The sequence below is a fragment of the Rhopilema esculentum genome, chromosome 10 (genome assembly GCF_057945365.1).
Source record: "Rhopilema esculentum isolate cy_ngs chromosome 10, ASM5794536v1, whole genome shotgun sequence".
NCBI classification, from domain to species: domain Eukaryota; kingdom Metazoa; phylum Cnidaria; class Scyphozoa; order Rhizostomeae; family Rhizostomatidae; genus Rhopilema; species Rhopilema esculentum.
In genome coordinates this window covers 12,506,324-12,529,017 of record NC_142824.1, presented here as the reverse complement: position 1 = coordinate 12,529,017, position 22,694 = coordinate 12,506,324, and the positions used below count along the sequence as shown (strand labels likewise).

The window sequence follows — 22,694 nt, the reverse complement described above, 5'->3', positions numbered from 1 at the left end:
TTTTACAGTTAAGAATCTACCGACAAAAATTCAGAATTTCAGTGGATTATGTGCAATTTTCATGGCATCAAATGCGAACTTGAATTTAGAATTCTATCAAAAGAGGTCCAAAACTAAACCAGAACTTTAAAAATTACAATGCCTGCCACAAGTCTTGGAACACTGACGTCGATGTCCAAGGTCAGAAAGAACAAAAAATCATTCCCTCTCCCCTACAGAACAATATGTTGGTTTACTATTTGTCGATATGTCGGGACAATATGAACAGAACAATATGTAGGGTTATGATTTCAGGAAGCATTTTTTTGCGCTTCTTTTATGATATTTCTCTAAATTATCAACATTGTTTTAGGGGGAATGGAGGCGGAAGTAGTATTTTGTTCATCAAAGGAATGAGAATGAAAGATATCAAATGCAGCGTAAATTGCTGGGTGTTCCAAGTACTTTTGGCGGGCATTGTAGGCTTCAAGCTAGCCTTTCTGAGCCGTTGATTACGTCATTGATTTGCTTCCCATTGAAATCGATTGTGCAATAATATAAACTTCCTTGTTGAATTGTGACATCAGAGCAGGAGAAAGTAAAGCCTAAAAGATGCCGTGATTTCGAATTGAATAAAGGAAGTTAAACAATAGTGATTTCCTTTGAAAGATGTGTACCTCACTATCCCGCAGGTGTGGCATCGGAAACTCCACGTACAGGAACCTCGTAACCTAGCCTCGTAACCTAGCCTGAGATCTAGCTCAGACAAGAAGCGACCCGGAATCCTGGAAAAACTTGAGCAGGGGCGGATCCAGCAAAAAACCTGACTGAGTTCCAGGCCAAGGCTAGGGACTTTCAGATAATGCATTGATCATTGTGCATAAAGACAACATCAATATTAATATTTATGCATTTTGGTACCATTGAGGGGAGCGGGGGGGAGGTAGCTACTATCTATTCACTAAATCTAGATTCTAAATTTCTTTCCGACAAAAAACAGTGCCTCTGTTAAAAATAGGTAGCCAATCAACTACAGGCCATTGTACAGCTCTCTTACAAATATGGTATCATTTCCGAGTTCCATATCATGTTATTAATGAGTTCCATCCGTGTTCCAAACAAAAACTTCATTGTTTCAATTCATTCACTTCCGAGGCACAAAACGTCTATTTCCGAGTTCTAGGAATGCTGTTGTCCTCCACAGCGTCTGGAAAATCGTTTCCAAATCACGACAGAGAAGAAACTGGCAATTTTAAGATTTTAAAGAGACTGTGATAAAACTTAGAATTTTCAGGTTTCACTTTTTAATTTAAATATTACTTGTTTCAGGCAACACTGTTTTTAGCTGTATGTTGGAAAACTGACTGAGTTCTGTGCACCAAGGAACTCAATCTGGATCTGCCTCTGTTGAGCTTAAGACCCATTATGTGGTTGTTTGGGCCCTTTAGTGAGATCTTTATGGTCTTTTCTTTACTTTGGCTTCCTCTTAAATTTCGGGTGACGATTTCGGCAGAATATTCACAAAATACCGCCAAATTGGCTTTTTAGGTAACTATGTGATGGTATATAGATCAACTTTAATTCAAAGATCGTGACGACGAATATAACAAAGCCTGACTGCAATTCATCGAATATTTTTAGGGAGTAATCTCGGCTGTTTACAGGCCTCATATCTCCACATCTCATGTAAAATATTCCTTGGTGAATTGCTTGTCACCTCCCGGCCACGGAAGATTTCGGCCAGCCGGGTAACTCTGTGTAAACAGGCCCCAATACTGAATGTTCTAAGGCTCAAACTGAATGGCACCACCAGTAAATATGTGATCGGCTGACCTGTCGCACTTTGCAAAATGGCGGGCGGTTTGTTTTTGTAGCAAGAAACATATATTCTTTATTCACTTTTAAAAACTTCTATTTGCCAAATTTCGCAAAAAAATGGATACAAAAGGACAGCTGGAAGGAAAGGATGCCTATTCTAATGGTTCTTTGGACGAAGACGATGACACGACACCCTTCTTGAGGTAGGCCTTAAAAGGCAGCTTTTTGATTAATCAGAATCAATGACTGAACTTTAATCCCATGTAAAAAATCGTATAATCAAAGATGTTAATTATTCTAAAAAATTCGTTAGACACTGCTAGAAAGCCTTTTTTCAATTTCACAACACAGACAGTATATTACATTTGTAGATTTTTTTATTTACTTTAAAAACCATTTTGTCTCAATTTTGCAAAAATTTGTTTGCATAAAGCGAGTGCGTTGCCTTTCTGTGAAAGAAATAAAATGCCAGCAACTTTTATCGCACGATTTAGAAATAAATTCATAAGAAATTCCTTGCTGTGATATAAATTTTGAACCGTGACAGACCGCCAGATATTTCGCTAGTAACTGCATCGAAATGAAAATGCAGATGTTTTGTAAAAATTATTTTTGATTTATATACGATTGACAAGCAGATCATTTAATGTTAACTTTGACAGCCTTGAACAGCGATTGTTACGAGCTCCAATCTTTTTCTGATACTTTTTAAGTAATATCTATTCTGCAGTTTTTTGTAGCTTCAGGAAACAAAAAGGAACCAATTCATTTTTTCAGCAAAGAAGACACCATACAGTTATACGTATTAAAGTTCCTTGTAAAACAAGCAATCAACGTGATTACAACATTATTAGTTAGGTTATGCTAGGTTTTCACCACAAACCTATTTAGATATGTCAATGACGTCACGTGAAGTTTCCTTTAGCTCACATTTGGCAACCTTTTAAATTGTTTCTTACATTCACGCGAGCTTACGTTGTTTATCGACCTTTGGATAGCCTTATTAGTCTAAGTAACGGACTCCTAAAGTTATTAATAATACACAACTGCCTTTGTAGCTTTTCATAAAACCAGGCTAGCCTATTTTCAAAAATTTTATACTGCTAACATCATTAATTATTTTTTTATCTAAATCTTCACTTTGTTACACATTTACAGTTTGTTGGTAGACATCTTATACCTTTATAAAAATACCATCTTAAACTTTGAATAGCGCAACAGAAGCACCAAGTCCTGAGGAATCAAGCGATAAATCCATAACCAAAGATCTTCAGAAGTCTCTTATGCTAGAGTAAGTTCTTCCATACTTCTAACGATGTTAACTCTTCACACGTCGTAAAACTGGAATCTGGCATACAAAATTTTTATGTCAATTATACTTAAGATGTTTTTGGTGCTTGTATATATTGTAATCTTTATTAAGGGTCGTCAGTCCGTTCATAATCTCAAACAGTCATTAAGCGAGTAGCTGTCATTATACTTTTTAAAAACAAATCCCAATTTTACCCAATTTTCCTACTTTTTTATTGACTTTTTACATCAACTCGATATTTTGGTTCATACAACTCATGCATATATTTTGGGTTCACACAACTTGTCTTTAACTCTAGGGTTGCCCGTTTTCCTGCCATAGTTTATCCAAAATGATAGATACAGTTTGCTGTCTGAAGAATACTATGATAATCAAAATGATAGACACATCTTATATTACTGGGAGCACTGACAATTCCGTCTCTCCAACAGTGCATGAAGTTTCCCATCCTGGGTGCCAGAGCCTCAGAGAGTCAAAGGATGAAGAACGGGGGAAGGAATGTTTCTTATAAAAAAAGAGTGTATATGCCAATGTTCCTCGATCAATCTTTGTTCGTATCCTAAAAGTGATTCCTAATCGCGCGTAGCCCTCGAACAAGTGATTCCTAATCGCGCGTAGCCCTCGAACAAGTGATTCCAGATCGCTTACGTTGTAAGCGAGAAGGAGGTTGTTGAACGATGGATCCAGAGCCTGGTCTCTCTCCTTTCCTCTTTCATTCTCCTTCGCAATTCCTTCCCCCGTTCTTCATCCTTTGACTCTCTGAGGCTCTGGCACCCAGGGTAGAAGTTTCCACGAAAACAAAAGTTTTTTGAGGTGTTTTCAGATAAATAAATAGCATATCGAACAAAGGTGTACGAAAATTTATCGGGGTGAAGTGGGACCTTGACAAAACGGTGACCATCCACTCTATCCTGAATCCCAGCGAAAATTCGATTTCCAATCTGACCCAGAAGTTGTTAGCAGACCCATATTGCTATAGTTTGTTTCCGTTTTAGAAACTGGCAAACGTCAATGCATATTCTGAAAGGAAACATTGGAACCGGCATACTTGGCCTGCCAGCAGCTGTTAAGCACTCTGGTTTAATTGTAAGTGTTTGATTCACACATTTTAACAATGAAACTTATTCTCAAGGGAAGTGTTAACAGAACATTTCTTTAAAATCAACAGGCCTATCTAATTTTCCAGTCATAGATCATTAGGTATACACTCATATGCTTTTGATGAATCAGTTAATATTGTCTCTACTATATCCTACACAAGGACAGTGGCGAAGCTGGCCTTAAGACTGTGGTTATGCTCTGTATGGAACAGAAAGCTGATGGGGCTCTGGGGGCGTTGCCCCCAGGGAAATTACACACAGCCACACCCTATAGATGCTTGGAAAAGTGGGGTAACGCCCATTTTAGTATATTGAAACAAAAAGCTCTTGTTTAGATCGCAATCAATTCTATCAATGACTTCAACATCTAAATGCTTTTTCCACCCCATTCTCCAGTCTTGTGTTTTGGACATATCTTTGGGAACATGTTTTTGAAAAATTGTGCATTTGAAAACCCCCAACAAACAATACTGATCGCACTGAAAGAAAATTGGAGATGAGAGAACATTTTATCTAAAAATATTTTTACAAAATCTAAACTTTTGATAAATCAGCTTATTCAAGTCAGCAATGGCTATGAAATATCTATTCTTTTACTATTAATTATTGACACTTTTGATGATGTTTCTGAATTAAGATGAGTTAGGCAAGATAAGCCCTCAATGATAGGTAGGCCCTTCCTTGTTTATGATACAGGGAATTGTGGGGTGTTTGTTTTTTGGTTCAGAATTTTATACTCAGCTTCAATTTCATAAGCTGAATTTTTACATATCTAAAACAAATGGATCAAGGATAGTACTGTTTAGCATATATAAAAAGTTTTGATCCCTGTATTGGAGTTATAACATGCCATAAACATCAACAAGTTGAGTCCAAGTCCAACATCAATGGCTTTCCTATAAATTTGGTTGTCCATGTTTAAGAAACCCCATAGTTTTCCTGGCAACAGAAAGCCTGGGGAAATCAAACTGCACTGAGAAGGTTGGCTGTGTGGAAGCCACATATATAGTGTGATTAAAAATCATTTCTAAATTCTATCCATCAGCAAATTATGGTCAAGTTTCCAATAACAGGCAAATTCCAGAGCACAATTTCATTATCAGCAACAATGGTGTAATATTGAATAACAGGCAAATTACAGGGTACAATTACATGTATTAACAAAAGTTATAGAGTAATATTGAATAAACAAGCAAATTTAATCCCACGAGCAAGAGGTTTTGGTGAAATACTGAATACACAGGCAAGTTTCAAGGTACAAGTTCGTCCATCAGCAACAAGTCATGGTATGATCAGCAATGTAATGGTAGGATTCTTCATCGATAAGGGTTGGCCTTTTGTTTTCAATTACAATTTTGGTTTATAATTACTTTGCTCAGCCACACGCAAGTGATCCCTGTAGCAGTTAATAAACAATATATTTCTCGGAAATTGCTTCGATTGAATTTTCCCACTCCCTTGCAGCAATGTTTCTCTGCTCACGAATAGACCTTAGATACTTCATGTATGGAAGATTTAGAGATTTAGGTTGGTCATGCTGAAAAAATGAGCATGACTTGGGGTCCAAAACGGGCCAAAATAGCATGCACAAAATAGAATTCAGCCAATCAAATCAGTGCTAGGTTTATAATTATAATGACGAGGTCATGCTATTCCAAATGAGCATGACAGGGATACCTACTGAAAAGTCATTGAAACTAAGCCGACTCACAGGAGCGGTTGGGCTCTCTGAGTAACGAAACTGTATGGCTAACCAAAGAAACCAACCACAAGGGACCCAGATGAGGAAGGGCAGTAGAATAGACTGGACGAAAGGGGTTTTGAAAGTACTTTTTCAATAAAGAAAAGTTTTAATCGTTATAATAAATGTCTTTAGCTCTGAAAATTTTTAGTTATGCTCAGCATGACCAGCATGACCGCTAGCTTCCCCACTGCGCAAGGAGCAATTTTTCCAAGTTTTAACTACTCGAAACAGATCACGTTGTATGCTATATCCTTGTCAAAAGCCAGCAAGTTGGTTGGAACTGCAGTTGGCAGGTCCATGTTGATTTTATGGTGCTTTCAAACACTTAGTAGTTTAGCTTATACTTTATGCCAGCAAGCTATGATTGTAGTTAAGATGAAGTCGGCAACAAAGTAAATGTTCCCAAACATGCGATGTCATTCTAAATAGAAAGGGGTCCGGGGCCCTTGTAAATATAAACATAATATAGCACTGACAGAAATTTGATACCTTTTGGTATCAAAATAGGAGGTGAACACCGAACCCCCCTCCCCCACCCTTTATTTGTGCTAAAACTTTGCATTATTACAACGCTACTTTTGAAGATACGAAAAAAGAAAAATTGCTGTATAAACTGTACCAGAAAGCAAGCTGTATCAGATTAACTTAATGAAGGCGGTCAAATAGCCGCGACGTTCTTTCGGATAAAATATTAGCTGAAGGCAAGAAATAAATAGTAAAAAATGGTGGAAAAAATGGCAGAACTATGGAAAGAGTCAAAAATCGAGACAAAATTAGGAATCGGTCTATTAACCAAACTAAAAACCGAGCCAAATTGAAATTTTTTTGTAAAAACGAACCCAGGCATTCTCTTAATCCATCGACGCTTACAAGCAATAAAAGTTTAAACATAAAGATCACTTAATGTATCATTGAGAAATGCAAGAATTTATTTATCGAGATTTGTATGGATACATACCGGATAAATCAATTTTAATTGTTAAACAGTTTAGTACGATGTATCATGCTCTATTCTGTCATTTTTTTCATTTTATGTAAATTCTCAACTTTTAAACAATGTAAATCAAGTTTTAACAAGAGGTACTAACTTAATAAACTAATACAGAATTAATACAATATAGTAAGTCAGAATATATAAGTTGAAGAGGACATATGAAAAGAACTCTGCGAGAGCTTTCGAGCCATGTGCTCTCATTTACCACAATAAGTTATCTTTGGGTATACCTGATATTATTAGTAATAATCAACAGAATTTTTAAGTATACTTTAAATGATAATAAGATGTTGGAGTGGTAGGGGGGAATGGAAAATAAATGCAGAAAAATGCAGTCAAGGGATCTTTTTCCAATAGATATATCCATCAATCATTAGGCTTCTAATAATATTTGTTTGTAACGTTTAGCAAATAATTTTTTGGTTGTAGAATTCCGTGTGTCAGTTGGGATATTATTCAATAATTTGACTCCTGATGTTGTTATAAAGTTATGTTTATATTTAGTCCTAGTTTTTGTGAAAGAACATTTGCCAGAGGTTGCTTGGCGTGTTTGTAATTTGTCTGTCTTTGGATAGTTCAAAATAATTGCTGAATAAATCTTCACAGCGCCCTTAGGATATGTCAAACTTGAATTTGGCGCATTCTAGGTTATATGTGTCTTCTAAATATTATTTTCTTACAAAGTGGCCTAGAGTGTGCAGTTTGTTTTTCAAAGAATATGATCCTTGCAGCTTTCTTAAGGCTTTTGTTTAGAGGGTCAAGTATTGTAGCACAGGCCCCATTCCAATTTTTTGTGCAATAGTTGATAAAAAGCGAAACAAATGCATTATGGATACTACGTAAGGTGTCCTGTGGTGTATAATGGCTCAGCTTTGCAATATATCTATATTTTTGCTAATTTCTTATTTACATATTGCATGTGCTCGTTCCAAGTGTGGTTTTTAACAATTAATGTTTCTAAAAATTCAACACATTCAGATATGTGTAAGATTTCATTACTTATCTTTAACTTCATATTTCTAGATAGTTTCTTCCAATTGATAAATGTTGGTGTTTGAATAAAAGAGACTTAATGTACTAGTTGGTTAGGGCTAACTTTTATTCAGCTGATATTTTATATGTATACCAACTTAAAGGAATAAAGGAGTTTGAAAAAGACAATGCTCCACTTGCGCCAGCAGCTTTACTGGCATCTCCAAGACTTTTAAGTTTTAATCCATATTTGTATGTTTGCGTATCCTGCTACACAACTAAGCAACATACCGAGGTCATATGCTAAAGCGATTTATATCAAAGCCTGTCAACGCAGTGTTTGACTGGAGAAAGGACTAGGCACCACCCTATTCCCGGGACTTGATCGTTTCAAGAGCCTCCTTTCAGAAGATTTTAAGCGAATACAAGGTTACATGTTTTGATGCATAGCACTGTAAACGCGTAGCACACAAAAAAATGAACCATTGCAATTTGCGCTTTTTACTTTTTCCATTAAATTTTAGGTTGGTCCAATATGCTTGGCTCTTCTTGCAATCGTTGCTGTACATTGCATGCATCTGTTGGTAATCTGCAGCCATGCCATTTGTGTAAGGTAAAACGATGCTTCAAAGCAGATGAGAAATTACAAGTTGGAGTTGAAGTCTTCTAAAGACTGAGCAACCCCCACCCTTCTTTGAGTAAAAGCCTTCTCTTCGATTATAAGACCGACTTTCGCTTATCCTTTTTTGGGAGCTTGTAAACGCACCAAGCATATAAACACTCTGGAGCTCTTTTTGAGAGCCAGATTTTGCGTAGTGGTTTCGTGAACGAAAGATTATTCTACGTAACTCATGAAAAGAAGTTAAAACTGAACCCAGTATAATGGGTCAGTAGTGCGAACAGGGCTTGAGTAGCAGAATCGATTCAGTTGTTGGTACCGTGGCTAATTAATGAAAGATGCTTTCACACTTTCACTTTGAATATATCAGACGCAAATGAGTAATTAAGTGAATCATAGCTTTCGAAAAAACGCCATTGTGTAGACAGAAGGAGTCTACTTTCTCACTGGGACTCCAGTGGTAATTTTTCTATAGGCACCCGGCACTGATTGGACAACTATATTGAGTTTTTCTGAATGGCCTATTTCGACCAATACCTTTCTAGATTTACCTTGGGGACTCTAGCCCGTGAAGCATCTAAAACATTGATCTCCTTTTTGTTTAGAAAATTTCTAATCATTGTAAAATTATTGCACTCATTAGACGTATGAGATACTAATCCTTTCCTCTAGAACCAAAATGACATCTTGTGATTACGGGGAAGTAACGGAACAAATTGTAAAGGAAGGTTATGGTGCAAAGCATGGAACGAGAGCAAGGTATTCAACAAATATTCTTTCTTCTGTAAAATGCCTGGAAAATTTGACAAATTCCTTTTATCGCTGACAGTTTTGAAAAATCCGGCCTATTCCTGAAAATAGCCGCATGTTCCCCCTTTTTACATTGAAGAAACATTGACGGACATATGGGGCTGTAAAAAACTGGTCCTGTGAAAACGGTTCTAGAAATTTGCAAGTAAATATATGGACAACTTTTTCTTTCATGACATCAGTAGTAGCAGGCTTTTTGTAAGGAAGTTCTATCGATGCTCAGCTTTTTCAGCATTTCACAGCACTGTAGTTTAACCCCCCCCCCCCCTACACACACAAACACACACCCACCGTAACAACGGCACTTAATTATCTTCGATTCGCAGAAAGTGGCACAATTTTGTTCAGTGAAGTTACGAAAACGGCTGTTCCCGTTGTGGCTCTATATGCAAAGCCTGTATTATTAATACATAAGTGTTTAACATTTTAGGTGCATTCTAGACACGTTTATATGTGTCACTCAACTGGGGTTCTGTTGCGTGTACTTCGTTTTCGTTGCAGAAAACCTTCACCAGGTATTTAAGCTTGCTTTCATTTTTTCTCTCTGCTTATTTATGTAAAACTGTGTCAATTTCGCCTTGGTCAAATTTGGTTTTGAACTTAAATGCAATTTAGCCAAACAAATATTTCTATAAACAACCTTCACTAAACTTTTTACAACAATAAATGTTTTTTGAAACACTCCTGAATAGGAAGTATCTGAGGAAAGTGCCAAAATTTTGGCGGTTATTAAAAACAGGCTTTCCCTTCTTAAGCTTCTTGATTTTAGAAGCTTTTTATGTTTTTTTGTTAATGAATCAAACAAGATTTTTAGTAGTTCCATGGTTTGATAAAATACATCAATAATATATATTCAAACGCAGCGAAAGTTTTAGGGACTGCGGGTCCGGGGCCGAATACAATTTAGAAATGTCTAAAAAATTATAGATTTAATTTCCCTTGCTTTTTACTTTGGACAGGCCTTTTACCGCGTACCTAGCGAGAGAAATGTAGAATTAACTTTTGCTGGCATGCAGAATAGAATTGTCTGCATCATGGATCTTCTTTTAATAACACAAGACTAGTAAAGGCCGACCTTAACTTCAGCCATTCGTTTGCTCGTGCGCGTGCGCTATGCAATCTCCTGATCTGATTGGCTCCTCTCAGACTGATTGCGCAAACTCACAATGGAATTAGGATGGTGCCAGTGCGAGGGAGAAAAAGGAGATTGAATCGGAGGTCGGCCTTAACGGTCTCTAACCAAAGTTGAAAATTGCTAATTTGCTAAATTGCTCTCATCCTTCGGTATAACAAATTTGCTTCACTTCTTAGCTACCAGGTTTTCAGAGGGTTGATAACAAAAGTATTAAGCTCTAATAAATTGACATTGCTGTTCTTAATGTCATTGAAAAATAGCTGTATATATACGCTGCTAATTTATCTAATGTTCCTGAATTCAAAACATGTATGCTTTGCTCCCTCATCACTTCGCTAAATCTCCGCATAAACCGCTAAACTATTGTTGTTTTCTAGCTGTTCGGTTTAATCGACGTTCGCTACTGGACAATGGTGTGTTTTGCTCCTGTTCTTATAATATCCCTTATAAGGGAACTCCAGACAATATCCTACCTTTCAACAATAGCAAATGTACTTTGTCTTTTTGGACTGGTTGGTACCTATCAATACTTGTTTTTCCATCTGAAGAATCCCAACGATTTCCCGGCTCTTGCGCCACCTAGAGAATTTCCACTTTTCTTTGGAATTGCTGTTTTTGCCTATGAGGGCATTGGAATTGTGAGTACTCTTCCATAAATTGTTATTTGTTAAGTAGAATCTTTATAATGGTTTTAAACTTGCATCTCTTCCAGATAAGGATATCTTAAAGTGAATGTAGCTGTTGAAGGGGTTTTAAAGTATTTTCGTATTTTTTCGACAATAAGAGCTAGTTTGAAATCTTGAAAGAAATACACTCATTTTGAGAAATTCAAAAATTGGTCCTATGTCATAGCAAAATTGGTCCTATGTAATAGCAAAATCACAAAGTAAAATTCATTCTAATTAATTCCCTTTTTCCAAAAGATACTCTGCTGCAGGTAGGCTGCAAGTAGGCAGTGACGGGGCTGCAAAATATAATGCTTCTGAAAATAGAATCTAGTTCGTAATGTGATAATGGGTGTAGTTATGGGCACGATCAGACAAAAAGCAGAAAATTATAAGAACGATCAAAACAGCTTCCTTATATTTTAAACAATTTTACATAAAGTAGCACAATCCATAGCGTTAGGTTCCTTTTCAGCAGTTCATCGCCAATCTTTATGTAGCGTGGCCTCCATCCCTTTCTAGTCCTATGATCTTCCTGTTCATACCGCTAAGACTCTGTGGACAATATTCAAAGAAACGGGTTACCTTTCAAGGCAGTTCAAAGTTTCGGGCTTTTCTTAACATATGAACTGCATCTTTTAGTCCAGATATTACTCGCGGTTCTTTTCAGTCCAGATATTCACCATTACATATTCTAAGGCGGCTCTCCATGCCAGGAATCAGCTTTTATCCTTGCAAGCTCTTAGATAAGACAGACAGAAATAATGTTTCGGGAGTTCATTTGACAAGTTTCAATGATTTTTGAAAAACCATTTTCATTCTACTTAAAAAAACCGAAGAATTTGACCTTGGCCATATCGTGAATATTTCTCAATGAAGCTAAAACGGAATAAAAGACATTGATACAATGACACCAATTGTGTGGTTTTGTATATCTGTATGTGGTCAGATAACGAGCCCAGATATCTGCAAGTTCAGATTTGTGATAAGCAAGAAAAATAGGCGGCAGCATTTGCCATTTTTGTACAGTTCGTAGAAGCAATAAAGTTTTCAAATTAGCTTTGCCTTCAAATGTCATTAATGCAGAAAAGTTACAAACTGATCCACCCTTGTCAACAGTTAACGACATTCATTCGCCGCTCGAGCAAGTCATCTGTAATTCTTCTCGCAGATATGAAACTCGAGCTTGAGCCTGAAGAAAACTCTTTTTCAGATTTAACATAAGGCACGAGTTTGTTTAATGCCAGCAAGCTTCACTGCATAAATCGAATTCGTTGTAGCAATACAGTGGAATCCCGATATAACGAATCCCGGGTATAACGAACAATTTCCAGTTCCCTTCAGAGTTTGTTATATCGGGATTACCCTGGGTACCAGACTCGCTATCTATAAAATAAAATAGAGAGTCTGGTCTAGTGCGCCCCATTCTCGTTCTGGTGTGCTGATATTAACCAATCAGGAGCGAGTGTACAGATTTCTGTACGTTCAAAGGTCACAGCACATTTCTATTCTGTGGTCACAGCGAAACAATAAACTTAGCTCTGGTGTAAAACATTGAACAGAACACAACATAAATAAATGCTAGCGACTGTAGCGATTTAGTTTGAAGATGCTGTTAAAACTGTACTCAAAGAATATTTTCCGCATGTTGTGGAACTGAACACAGAACAACATTGAAAGCCTTGTTTGTAGAGAGAAGAGACACCTTCGCCATATTGCCAACTGGCTTTGGAAAGTCTCTGATATTTCAGGCAGTGCCTCTCAGAAATTAGGCCTTGTAGTGAAATGCAGTAAATAAGAAACACCGCAAGGCGCCGAGAACAAACAACAACAAACACAAGTAAATCAGTTATGGCTAATATTTCCCCCGGCATACGGGGCTTCGCTTGTCATATTTGCCATATTTGCTGTGGTGAACTTCCAACGTGATGATTCTAACCGCCGCGGTGTCCAAGCGCGCTGCCTTCACAGTGAGGAAGTAGACTGAAAGTACACACAATTTATGTGGAAAATTACAAAAGACTTATTTTTAGTTGTATGCGAAATTTAACAATGGTTAACATTTAATAACTGCATTGTGCTAACTTTAATTTCATGCTTCGCATATGCTTTTTGCTGCCAAGGCGTTTTACACCTGATTTGATTGGAATCTTGAGGCAGAAAAGTCTGTTATCACTGTATTTATAATGTCAACTTTACAGAACTATATAAAATACATTGGCTGTAAGATTTCCCAAAACTCCTCTGACTACTGAGTATCTTTGTTATTTATCCGACAGTTTTGTTTCACAGGCCTAGTCTGTTAAATAGACTTCAGTTCTTTCAAGTAAGTTCACCAGAACGAGAATGGGGCGCACTAGACCAGACTCTCTATTATTTTATATAGTGAGTCTGGTACCCAGGGTATATCGGGATATGTACAGTAAAATATTATCGTAGACTCTTCCTTGTTCCTTAACCATCTTTCCCTTATCTAAAAAAGTGAACTCGTTTTAACCTTTGCATTCGCTTGTGCTTTGAAAAATGTGTGGCTTATTTTGACGATGACAACATTCCTAAAAAACTTTTGTTGCTTGAAAAAGTTGCTTGAAAAATGAAAGTGTAGCAGCAGAATTAGTTTTGATTTTCTTTTGAGAGCAGTCAAGACTTTGGCAAAAAATACGTCAATTTACCGAGATTAGACGACCGGCTTTATACCCAGGGTATCACACCCACCCCCTCTATAACTTCTGGTTTGAGTGTACAGGTGATTTCGCGGGCAAAGAAATTGTCTACAACTGTCACAAACTGCATACATATTTATGACCCACCCCGTTAATTTCAAAATTAAACAACTTCTACTTCTTGCTTCTTTCTTCGAGACGACTTTTGCGACCCTCTCCCCGACACTGATATAGGCTGCAATTGTAGAGCGTTTGAATAATAAACAAGCTTCCTCTGTTGTCTCAAATATTTATCCGCCTCTTCATTCAAAATTTATCCATTTATTTATTCTATCGCTAATGTAATGATTAACATGCCAAGTGATTACTATCAATCATGTGATTGGTCCTGTTAGAACCTTGTGCTTTTCAAAACACAACACCCCTGCTTAAATGTCCTTTCTTCACATTCTCTGATACTCGCACATTTCTCAATAGGTGCTGCCAGTCGAGAACAAGATGAGAAAACCTAAAGACTTCTTTTGGGTCCTTGACTTCAGTATGGGCTTTGTCGCATTGTTATATATAACAATGGGATTTTTCGGCTATCTAACCTTTGGAAAGGACATTAAAGGGAGCGTTACACTGAATTTACCACAACTTCCGTAAGAAATGGGCTTTTATGTTTTACATTGAGATTAGATATTATGAAAATAGTAAGTTAGAATTATGCTAAATAAATTGGACCCTCTGCTATACATTTATAATGTGAATTTTGTAAGTACTCTAGCAGTGAACATCAATCAGACTCGTGCCCTTCCTATATGCAAAAACCTCTAGGAACTGCTCCAGTTTAGATGCCGGTCAGGTGAAGCTTTATCGTACTATATGTTGACGACTCCTTAACAGGCCGGGTTCGGTATAAGGAACATTCTTTTCTCATGCAAAGCGTTTTGATGTACACAAGATATTAATAATTCCAATGCTGGATGCTACAAGCTTTCAATCTACACAAAAAACCAACCTACTTCTCTAATGCTACAAAAGCTTTTTTAATTACACTAAAGTTTAGCGTAATTCTTTTAATAACAGTTATTAGCTTTTTCTCTTACAGCCAATAATTTGAAAAGTAAACTAGAATTTCAACTATGTTTCAGGTTCTACGTCATAGTAAAAGCATCATACATGATGGCAATATTTTTCACGTATTTCATCCAGTTCTACGTGCCAATACAAATAATGGTACCTCCACTACAGAAAGGCAACGAGAAATGCAAACTTGGAATCGATGTATTCATGCGAACAGCAATGGTCACGCTCACTTGTAAGTCTTTAAGATGACACAGAAATGAGTATTTTTGCATAAATACCAATTTAAGGCCGATCTTCACTTCTTTTTATTGCAACCGTGACCGTGGGCATGCGTCTTTTCAGATCGTCTTCATCGCAGCGAAAACTCTACGTTCCTCCCAAGGCGATTCGTGCAAACAATCTGTTAAGACCTAACCTTCCCAGGAAATCGCATAAACAAGCTCGAACAGGCAAAAATTGGAAGCTGAGTTGCCGATTCACTGAAACTAGAGATTTATCTGAATGGTTAGATGTTGGCAAAGAGAAAGGAGTTTCTTTTGCATTTCTGTGACACCCTAATATGAGTATATAATATAATATGAGCTCTAGGGAAATTGGAAGCTTTATGGTAGTTCTTCCGCATTATCTTTGAAGTCACTACCTGAATATCATAGTTCGGCAAAAAGGTGAGGGAGCTATAGCCCTTCCCACAGCCACCCCCAGGTTCCGGCGGGCTAATAAAAGAGAACTTGAATGATTTACTAATTTTTCAAAGTTATAATTTTTGCAGGGGTGAAGCAAAGAAAGACTTTTCGGAGGGGTATAGAAGTTGTTTTGGGAATGTGTATCTCCTTAAGGGTGTGGTCGTAAGATATGCTCCTTTTATTACAAAATTCATACTGCAGTACCATACTTTGAAAGTTCAACAACTACAGAACTGTTAATACGTTACAATTGTTGCAAAAAGTTGCAGGGTGAGAAAAAAAAATTCTTCTTTTGCTCGACAAAATCCTTTGCCGATGTGCCGACGGACAAGGTGTTGGGGTACATTATCCTCCGTACCGCCCCTCTTTTGAGATACCCCCCCCCCCCACTTTTGACGGGATGCAACTTTCAATAACATAGAACAGAGCTTTGACAACTCTTTTGCTCCATATGAATTTTTTATGTGCTTTCAGAAAATACTATTATTTCCATTGCAGGCGCTTTGGCAATTTCTATTCCACAATTAGATAACTTCATTGCATTGGTCGGTGCAGTTTCCAGTTCCTCTATAGCTCTTGTCTTCCCACCATTGTTACACATTCTTTGTTTCTGGAAGTACGGCATCAGCAAACTAGAAGTTATAAAGAACATTTTCATAGCAGTTATAGGGGTTACTGGCTCTATCCTTGGGACGATTCTATCGGTGGAAGCAATCATTGAAGGGTTTCACAAGGAGCATCACGTGAAACCACCTGTCAAGGCCAAAGCACCTGGAGAATTCTTTGGTGTTCTGCTGGCACAGTGGAATTCAAGCGTATGGTGGTAGCATCTAGGACTGTTCGACTCTTTGCATAGATCGATTTACCGGTGTACGACTGACTGTTTTCTCCGATGACCGGATCGGGTAACAAGAGCGGTCAAATTCCATACTTCATTCGGTTGCTCTCTCACAAGTCAAGGAACTGATTCAAGTCCATAAACTTAGGAACGTTATAGCATTAAAATTTACGGTTCACTTGAAAAAGATTTGCAACTTGAACATAAGTATAAATGATATAATTGAATCTACACTTTGAAATAGATATTTCTAAATTAAATTCATGATGAAAAAGATTATCATTGCAAAAATAAATAAAATATTTTTAACTGGGTATGGAATAGGTGTGGACCGCAAAGAGTAAGCTTTTACTGAGAAGAATAAGCATTGCAGAGTTATTTCGAATTTCAATTCGTTTCTTTCCTAAAGGGAAACATCCTATCAATCAGTGGCGTAGAGAGAAAAATTTACAGGAGGTGCGAGAATTTTAGTTTTTTCACAAAAAGCTAAAAAGCGTTTTTTTCCTATATTTGAACATAACATAACAACATCAGTTCTGAAATAAAACAAGATGTAAATCTTTATCAATTATTCAAATCAAGTCTCAAATCATGCGAATTAAAGAATATTTTAAGCATATTTTATTAAAAAAGATTGCCAATTTGTGTCAGAACTAATAAAGAAGTCGTTTAATTCAGCTTTGAAATCTTCCCTTTCGAAATGTAACAGTAAGATACAAAACAGCAGTTTAGCTTTACAAGGGGGTTTCTCGCCCCCTTCGGCCCCTTCCATCTACGCCAATGCAGCCAATTTTCCAAAAAATAATTCATACGAAGCAACAGTTTTATCTTATGACCAACAGACACTAAGGTACAATAAAAACTCATCGACATTTTTATGTATTTTACGATGATACTAGTCTTACTCACCACAATATTATGCAAAAGTAATTTTTAAGAATATTTCTTAATTTTCAGTCAGATTGATAAAGACAAAAAATTATGGTTTTTTATTTGCATTTTTTAAGGTTTAAACCACGAATATGTATTTGTACTTATATTTATATATATGTATTTATATTTATGATATAGGTCTGAGTTTACAGACCAAAGAGGATGGATCTGAAAAGTGATTGGTGATTCTTTTTGTAGCGCCTCTAATAAGGTGTGTGTATTGTAGCCGGAAGTGTACCTAATGTGGCCGGAAGGAGAGAGAAGGGGGATGGTGGGGATGGGGAGGGGGGATGGTGGCGGGTTTCCGATACGGTTTATTGGTTGGTCGGTCCAGTCTTTAGTTAGCAGGTACAATCATTAATTTGTCAGTGAATTTTTTCTGGTAGTCATAGTCAGTAAACTTGCAGTAATGCGAGAACAAAGGGAATCTATCCGTCTTCAAAGGCAAAAATTTCCTTTTTCATGTCCCGCAATTCCCCTAGCTTGCAAGTTCTAGTTTTTCCCAATTTTTTGGCCTCTGGGTATGTAATTTATTACAGTATAGATGCAAGTAAGCAAACAAACAAGCAAAATGAATCTTTAGACTTCAGTTAAATTATTGTGGACTTGTTTTATCATCAGCACCCAATGCCTGTCAGTCCTGTTGGAAACAAAAATGTTTCATAAAAAGTTCCTCTGAATACATCCAATTATTTTCTTTCCGAAATCAAATTATTTTCAAATAGGTTTGGTGTTCCAACGAACCAATAGCAGGAAAGCTAGAGATTTTAAAACAAGTTTTATTGGGATACTTGTCGAAAGTCTGATAATTGTCCTTCTATTCAAAAGTAAAGTATAGGAAAGAAGCATGTCTCAATGAGGATAGTTTTGATTGACCCTTTACACGAGTAGGGGAAACAAATGCCAAAAGACTGTTCCATTATACTACAAATAAATTATTTGTGCCTGAATATAATTAACGTAACTTACTCGTTAATCATTTTTCTAGTAGCCATTGCAACTTGCAGCGTAGCTCTTTTGAAACATTTCCGATAGTGAACAACAAGACACTTGGAATTCTTCAAAAGAATGAGCAGCCTACAGTATCACATATATTATCATCTTGCAGTATCACATTGAGTGAACAACCTACAGTATCACATATATTATCATCTTGCAGTATCACATTGAGTGATCAACCTACAGTATCACATATATCATTATTTTACAGTATCACATTGAGTGATCAACCTACAGTATCACATATATCATTGTCCTACAGTTTCACATTGAATGAACAACCTACAGTATCACATATATCATTGTCCTACAGTTTCACATTGAATGAACAACCTACAGTATCACATATATGATTATCCTATAGTATCGAATTGAGTGATCAACCTACAGTATCACATATATCATTGTCCTACAGTTTCACATTGAATTAATAACTTACAGTATCACATGTATCATTGTCCTACAGTTTCACATTGAATGAACAACCTACAGTATCACATATATCGTTATCCTACAGTATCAAATTGAGTGAACAACCTACAGTATCACATATATCATTGTCCTACAGTTTCACATTGAGTGAACAACCTACAGTATCACATATATCATTGTCCTACAGTTTCACATTGAATGAACAACCTACAGTATCACATATATCGTTTTCCTACAGTATCACATTGAGTGAACAACCTACAGTATCACATATATCATTGTCCTACAGTTTCACATTGAGAAACAATCTACAGTATCACACATATCGCTATCCTACAGTATCACATTGAGTGAACAACCTACAGTATCACATATATCCAGGGACGAAAATAAGTTGCTAATTTTGGAGGGGCGTGGAAGGATGAAAATTCCAACTTTAAGTGAGAAATTTTTCATGCGACCAGTAAATCTACTGTACCAACCAAATTGATCTTTGTAAATAGCCTGAACACCATAGTTCTATTTTCTTTACAATTACCAAAACCTTACTCAACAATTAGCCTAAAGCAAAAAAGCCTAAATCTCTAAATTTTGATTACCATGAAACAAAAATTTAAACTTACTGTAAGAAGTAAAGCAACATTCAAGCAAAACCAGTCTTAGATATACTTAATGATTAGTAGTATTCTTTCAGATCAATTGATCAATTTTATCTAAATTGATCAATTGATCAATTGATGCAGATCTATGTATCTAAAATACATTTTTTCACGATATAGAAGCACCCAGAATTCGAGCCTTTTATTTTTGTTCTTGATCGAAGAAAACTATTAACACTTTTCAGAGGACCAAATGCCTTTTCGTTCTTTACAATTGAAATGATGATTTGAGAGCAAACTTGTGCATATGCCTGATTCGAAAGATGAAACACTCTTCTTTGATCAAATACTTCTACTGCAATTTTGCAATGTGTTCTTGCTTCACAGCAGTTTTGTCATAGGAATTTATGATAATGAGGCAAGGACGTTCACAAATAACAGTGGGAGTTTAGCATAAACTCGTTTTTTATAAGAAGCGTTGAGAATTTTTAGTACTGAAAGATTCTTAATCTTTTATTGAATTAACTACTCGTAATTTCTTCTCCCACTCTAATATTTTCTGATCAATGCGGGTATTATTATTCTAAACTGTAAAGTTTCAAGTTTCTTATCCGGAAATTCACCTTGCCTGTTCGTAAATTGATTCAACTCCCGTCAAAAAGAAAGCAAACGAGGCTATTGTGCGATTTGGATCCAGTGGAAACGGGATTCACAATAGAAAACGATTAGTGGATGGGTCAGCTTCAGCCTGTGAATTTTGATGTTTAGAATTTTTACATTTGAAATCAAAAAACGTCTTAAAATATGAAATTCATAAGTTTGGACTTAAGAAAAAAAATCCAAGTCAACCGTAAAGTTTTCCAACTGTAACTGGATTTTCCAAACTTTGGGGGGGCGTTACGCCCCCCACGCCCCCCTATTATTTACGTGCCTGCATATATCGTTATCCTACAGTTTCACATTGAGTGAACAACCTACAGTATCACATACATGATTATCCTACAGTATCAAATTTAGTGGACAACATACAGTATCACATATATCATTGTCCTACAGTTTCACATTGAATGGACAACTTACAGTATCACATGTATCATTGTCCTATAGTTTCACATTGAATGAACAACCTACAGTATCACATATATCGTTATCCTACAGTATCAAATTGAGTGAACAACCTACAGTATCACATATATCATTGTCCTACAGTTTCACATTGAGTGAACAACCTACAGTATCACATATATCATTGTCCTACAGTTTCACATTGATAAACAATCTACAGTATCACATATATCGCTATCCTACAGTATCACATTGAGTGAACAACCTACAGTATCACATATATCGTTATCCTACAGTTTCACATTGAGTGAACAACCTACAGGATCACATATATGATTACCCTACAGTATCAAATTTAGTGGACAACCTACAGTATCACATATATCATTGCCCTACAGTTTCACATTGAATGAATAACTTACAGTATCACATGTATCATTGTCCTACAGTTTCACATTGAATGAACAACCTACAGTATCACATATATCGTTATCCTACAGTATCGAATTGAGTGAACAACCTACAGTATCACATATATCATTGTCCTACAGTATTACATTGAGTTAACAACCTACAGTATCCCATATATCATTGTCCTACAGTTTCACATTGATAAACAATCTACAGTATCACATATATCGCTATCCTACAGTATTACATTGAGTGAACAACCTACAGGATCACATATATGATTACCCTACAGTATCAAATTGAGTGGACAACATACAGTATCACATATATCATTGTCCTACAGTTTCACATTGAATGAACAATCTACAGTATCACATATATCGCTATCCTACAGTATCACATTGAGTGAACAACCTACAGGATCACATATATGATTACCCTACAGTATCAAATTGAGTGGACAACCTACAGTATCACATATATCATTGCCCTACAGTTTCACATTGAATGAACAACCTACAGTATCACATTTATCGTTATCCTACAGTATCACATTGAATGAATAACTTACAGTATCACATATGCTGTAGACTGGCAAGCAGATTCACAGTGATACACATATATCATTATTCATTATTACAGGTGTTATCAAGCAGGGAAACTAAGAGCAGTGAAACAGATTTGCTCAGCATCGTTTTTCGTATGCTTTCTACCAGCTGACGTTGTTAGATCCGCTTTAACAATGGAGGGTGCAAGTTGCATTAAAGTGAATGCCCTGGGTTAAAAGTTGAGATCTCAAAGCATTTCCATCTTGCCAAAAATAGAATTGTCAAGTGATGACGTCACAAAATCTATTTTTAGAATTTTTGAAATTTGTTCCCACATCCTGAAAGAGCATCATCAAATACCACTAAAATCTGAAAAATCAGTTAAAGGTATTACGAATTGGATGAGATATAGCACAAGCCCTGCCTTCATCAAACCTCTGTAATTTGGTCTCAGTTCATAACTTTATGAGCTTGGTCATAGCTCCCCTATTTTTGACAAATTTAACTGATTTTGCATGCATGGGAGTATTTTATGGTGTTCTAGAATAATTTTTTGTGACGTCACACTTGAGAACTCTATTGAAGGCATTCCTTTAGAACAAAAACTTGATGACAATTTTAGGGATTCATTTCAAACCTTTAGAAATTGCGCTGGGATTAAAATTTTTGCATCACACAATATTTGTTAATTATAAACTTTAAGATCTGACAATATCGCCCTGTGTAATTAATGTATTCTTCTTATGTTGAGCTATTATTTTAAACATGGGCTCCGGTGCTCCGGTGCAAATTGGAAAATGACCAAAGGAGAATTCGAACAACTATAACAAAAGATTTTGAAAAAAGCTCAATTGTTTTGCAAAGAACGTCGGAGGCCCTGCCAAAACAAAACAACAAACAAGAGATTCACAGAGCCTAGAAAACATGGTGGTCACACTCAGTCACTACGTAGGAGAAGTCTCGAGAGACTCGTAGCAAGTCCAGCTTGAGTTTGGAAATTATCTAAAAGGCTAATGTGTGGAAATATTTTTGGGGAAATATACAGCGTATTCTTGGGGACTTCTTTAATTTGGCCTTTTTCATGAGCATTTTGGCCTGAGTTTGTCACCCGTCTGGCCTTCTTTTGTAAATCCCATATGGCAACCCTTCCCTAACCAAGGTTTATTTTTTGTGGTTTTTGATGGTATTATCCAGTAGCGGTGCCAGCCACTAGGCTTGGAATGGGAGGCGGGATCACAAAACAAAAATATTTAGGCCACAGGGCTTGTAACGCCAGAAAACGTCGTTCTACCAAAAAGAAACGC

General features: G+C 36.5%; 1 protein-coding gene across 1 annotated transcript; it reads left to right on the top strand.

Annotated features, from left to right (window-relative positions):
* Nucleotides 1-1,167: 1,167 nt before the first annotated feature.
* LOC135684630 (proton-coupled amino acid transporter 1) lies at nt 1,168-17,515 on the top strand. Its single transcript, XM_065200264.2, has 10 exons — nt 1,168-2,000; nt 3,011-3,088; nt 4,105-4,195; nt 8,444-8,532; nt 9,211-9,297; nt 9,779-9,863; nt 10,861-11,121; nt 14,289-14,455; nt 14,948-15,114; nt 16,064-17,515. The coding sequence occupies exons 1-10, from the start codon at nt 1,915-1,917 to the stop codon at nt 16,390-16,392; spliced, it is 1,440 nt and encodes a 479-aa protein (XP_065056336.2). The 5' UTR covers nt 1,168-1,914; the 3' UTR covers nt 16,393-17,515.
* The last annotated feature ends 5,179 nt before the right edge of the window (nt 17,516-22,694 follow it).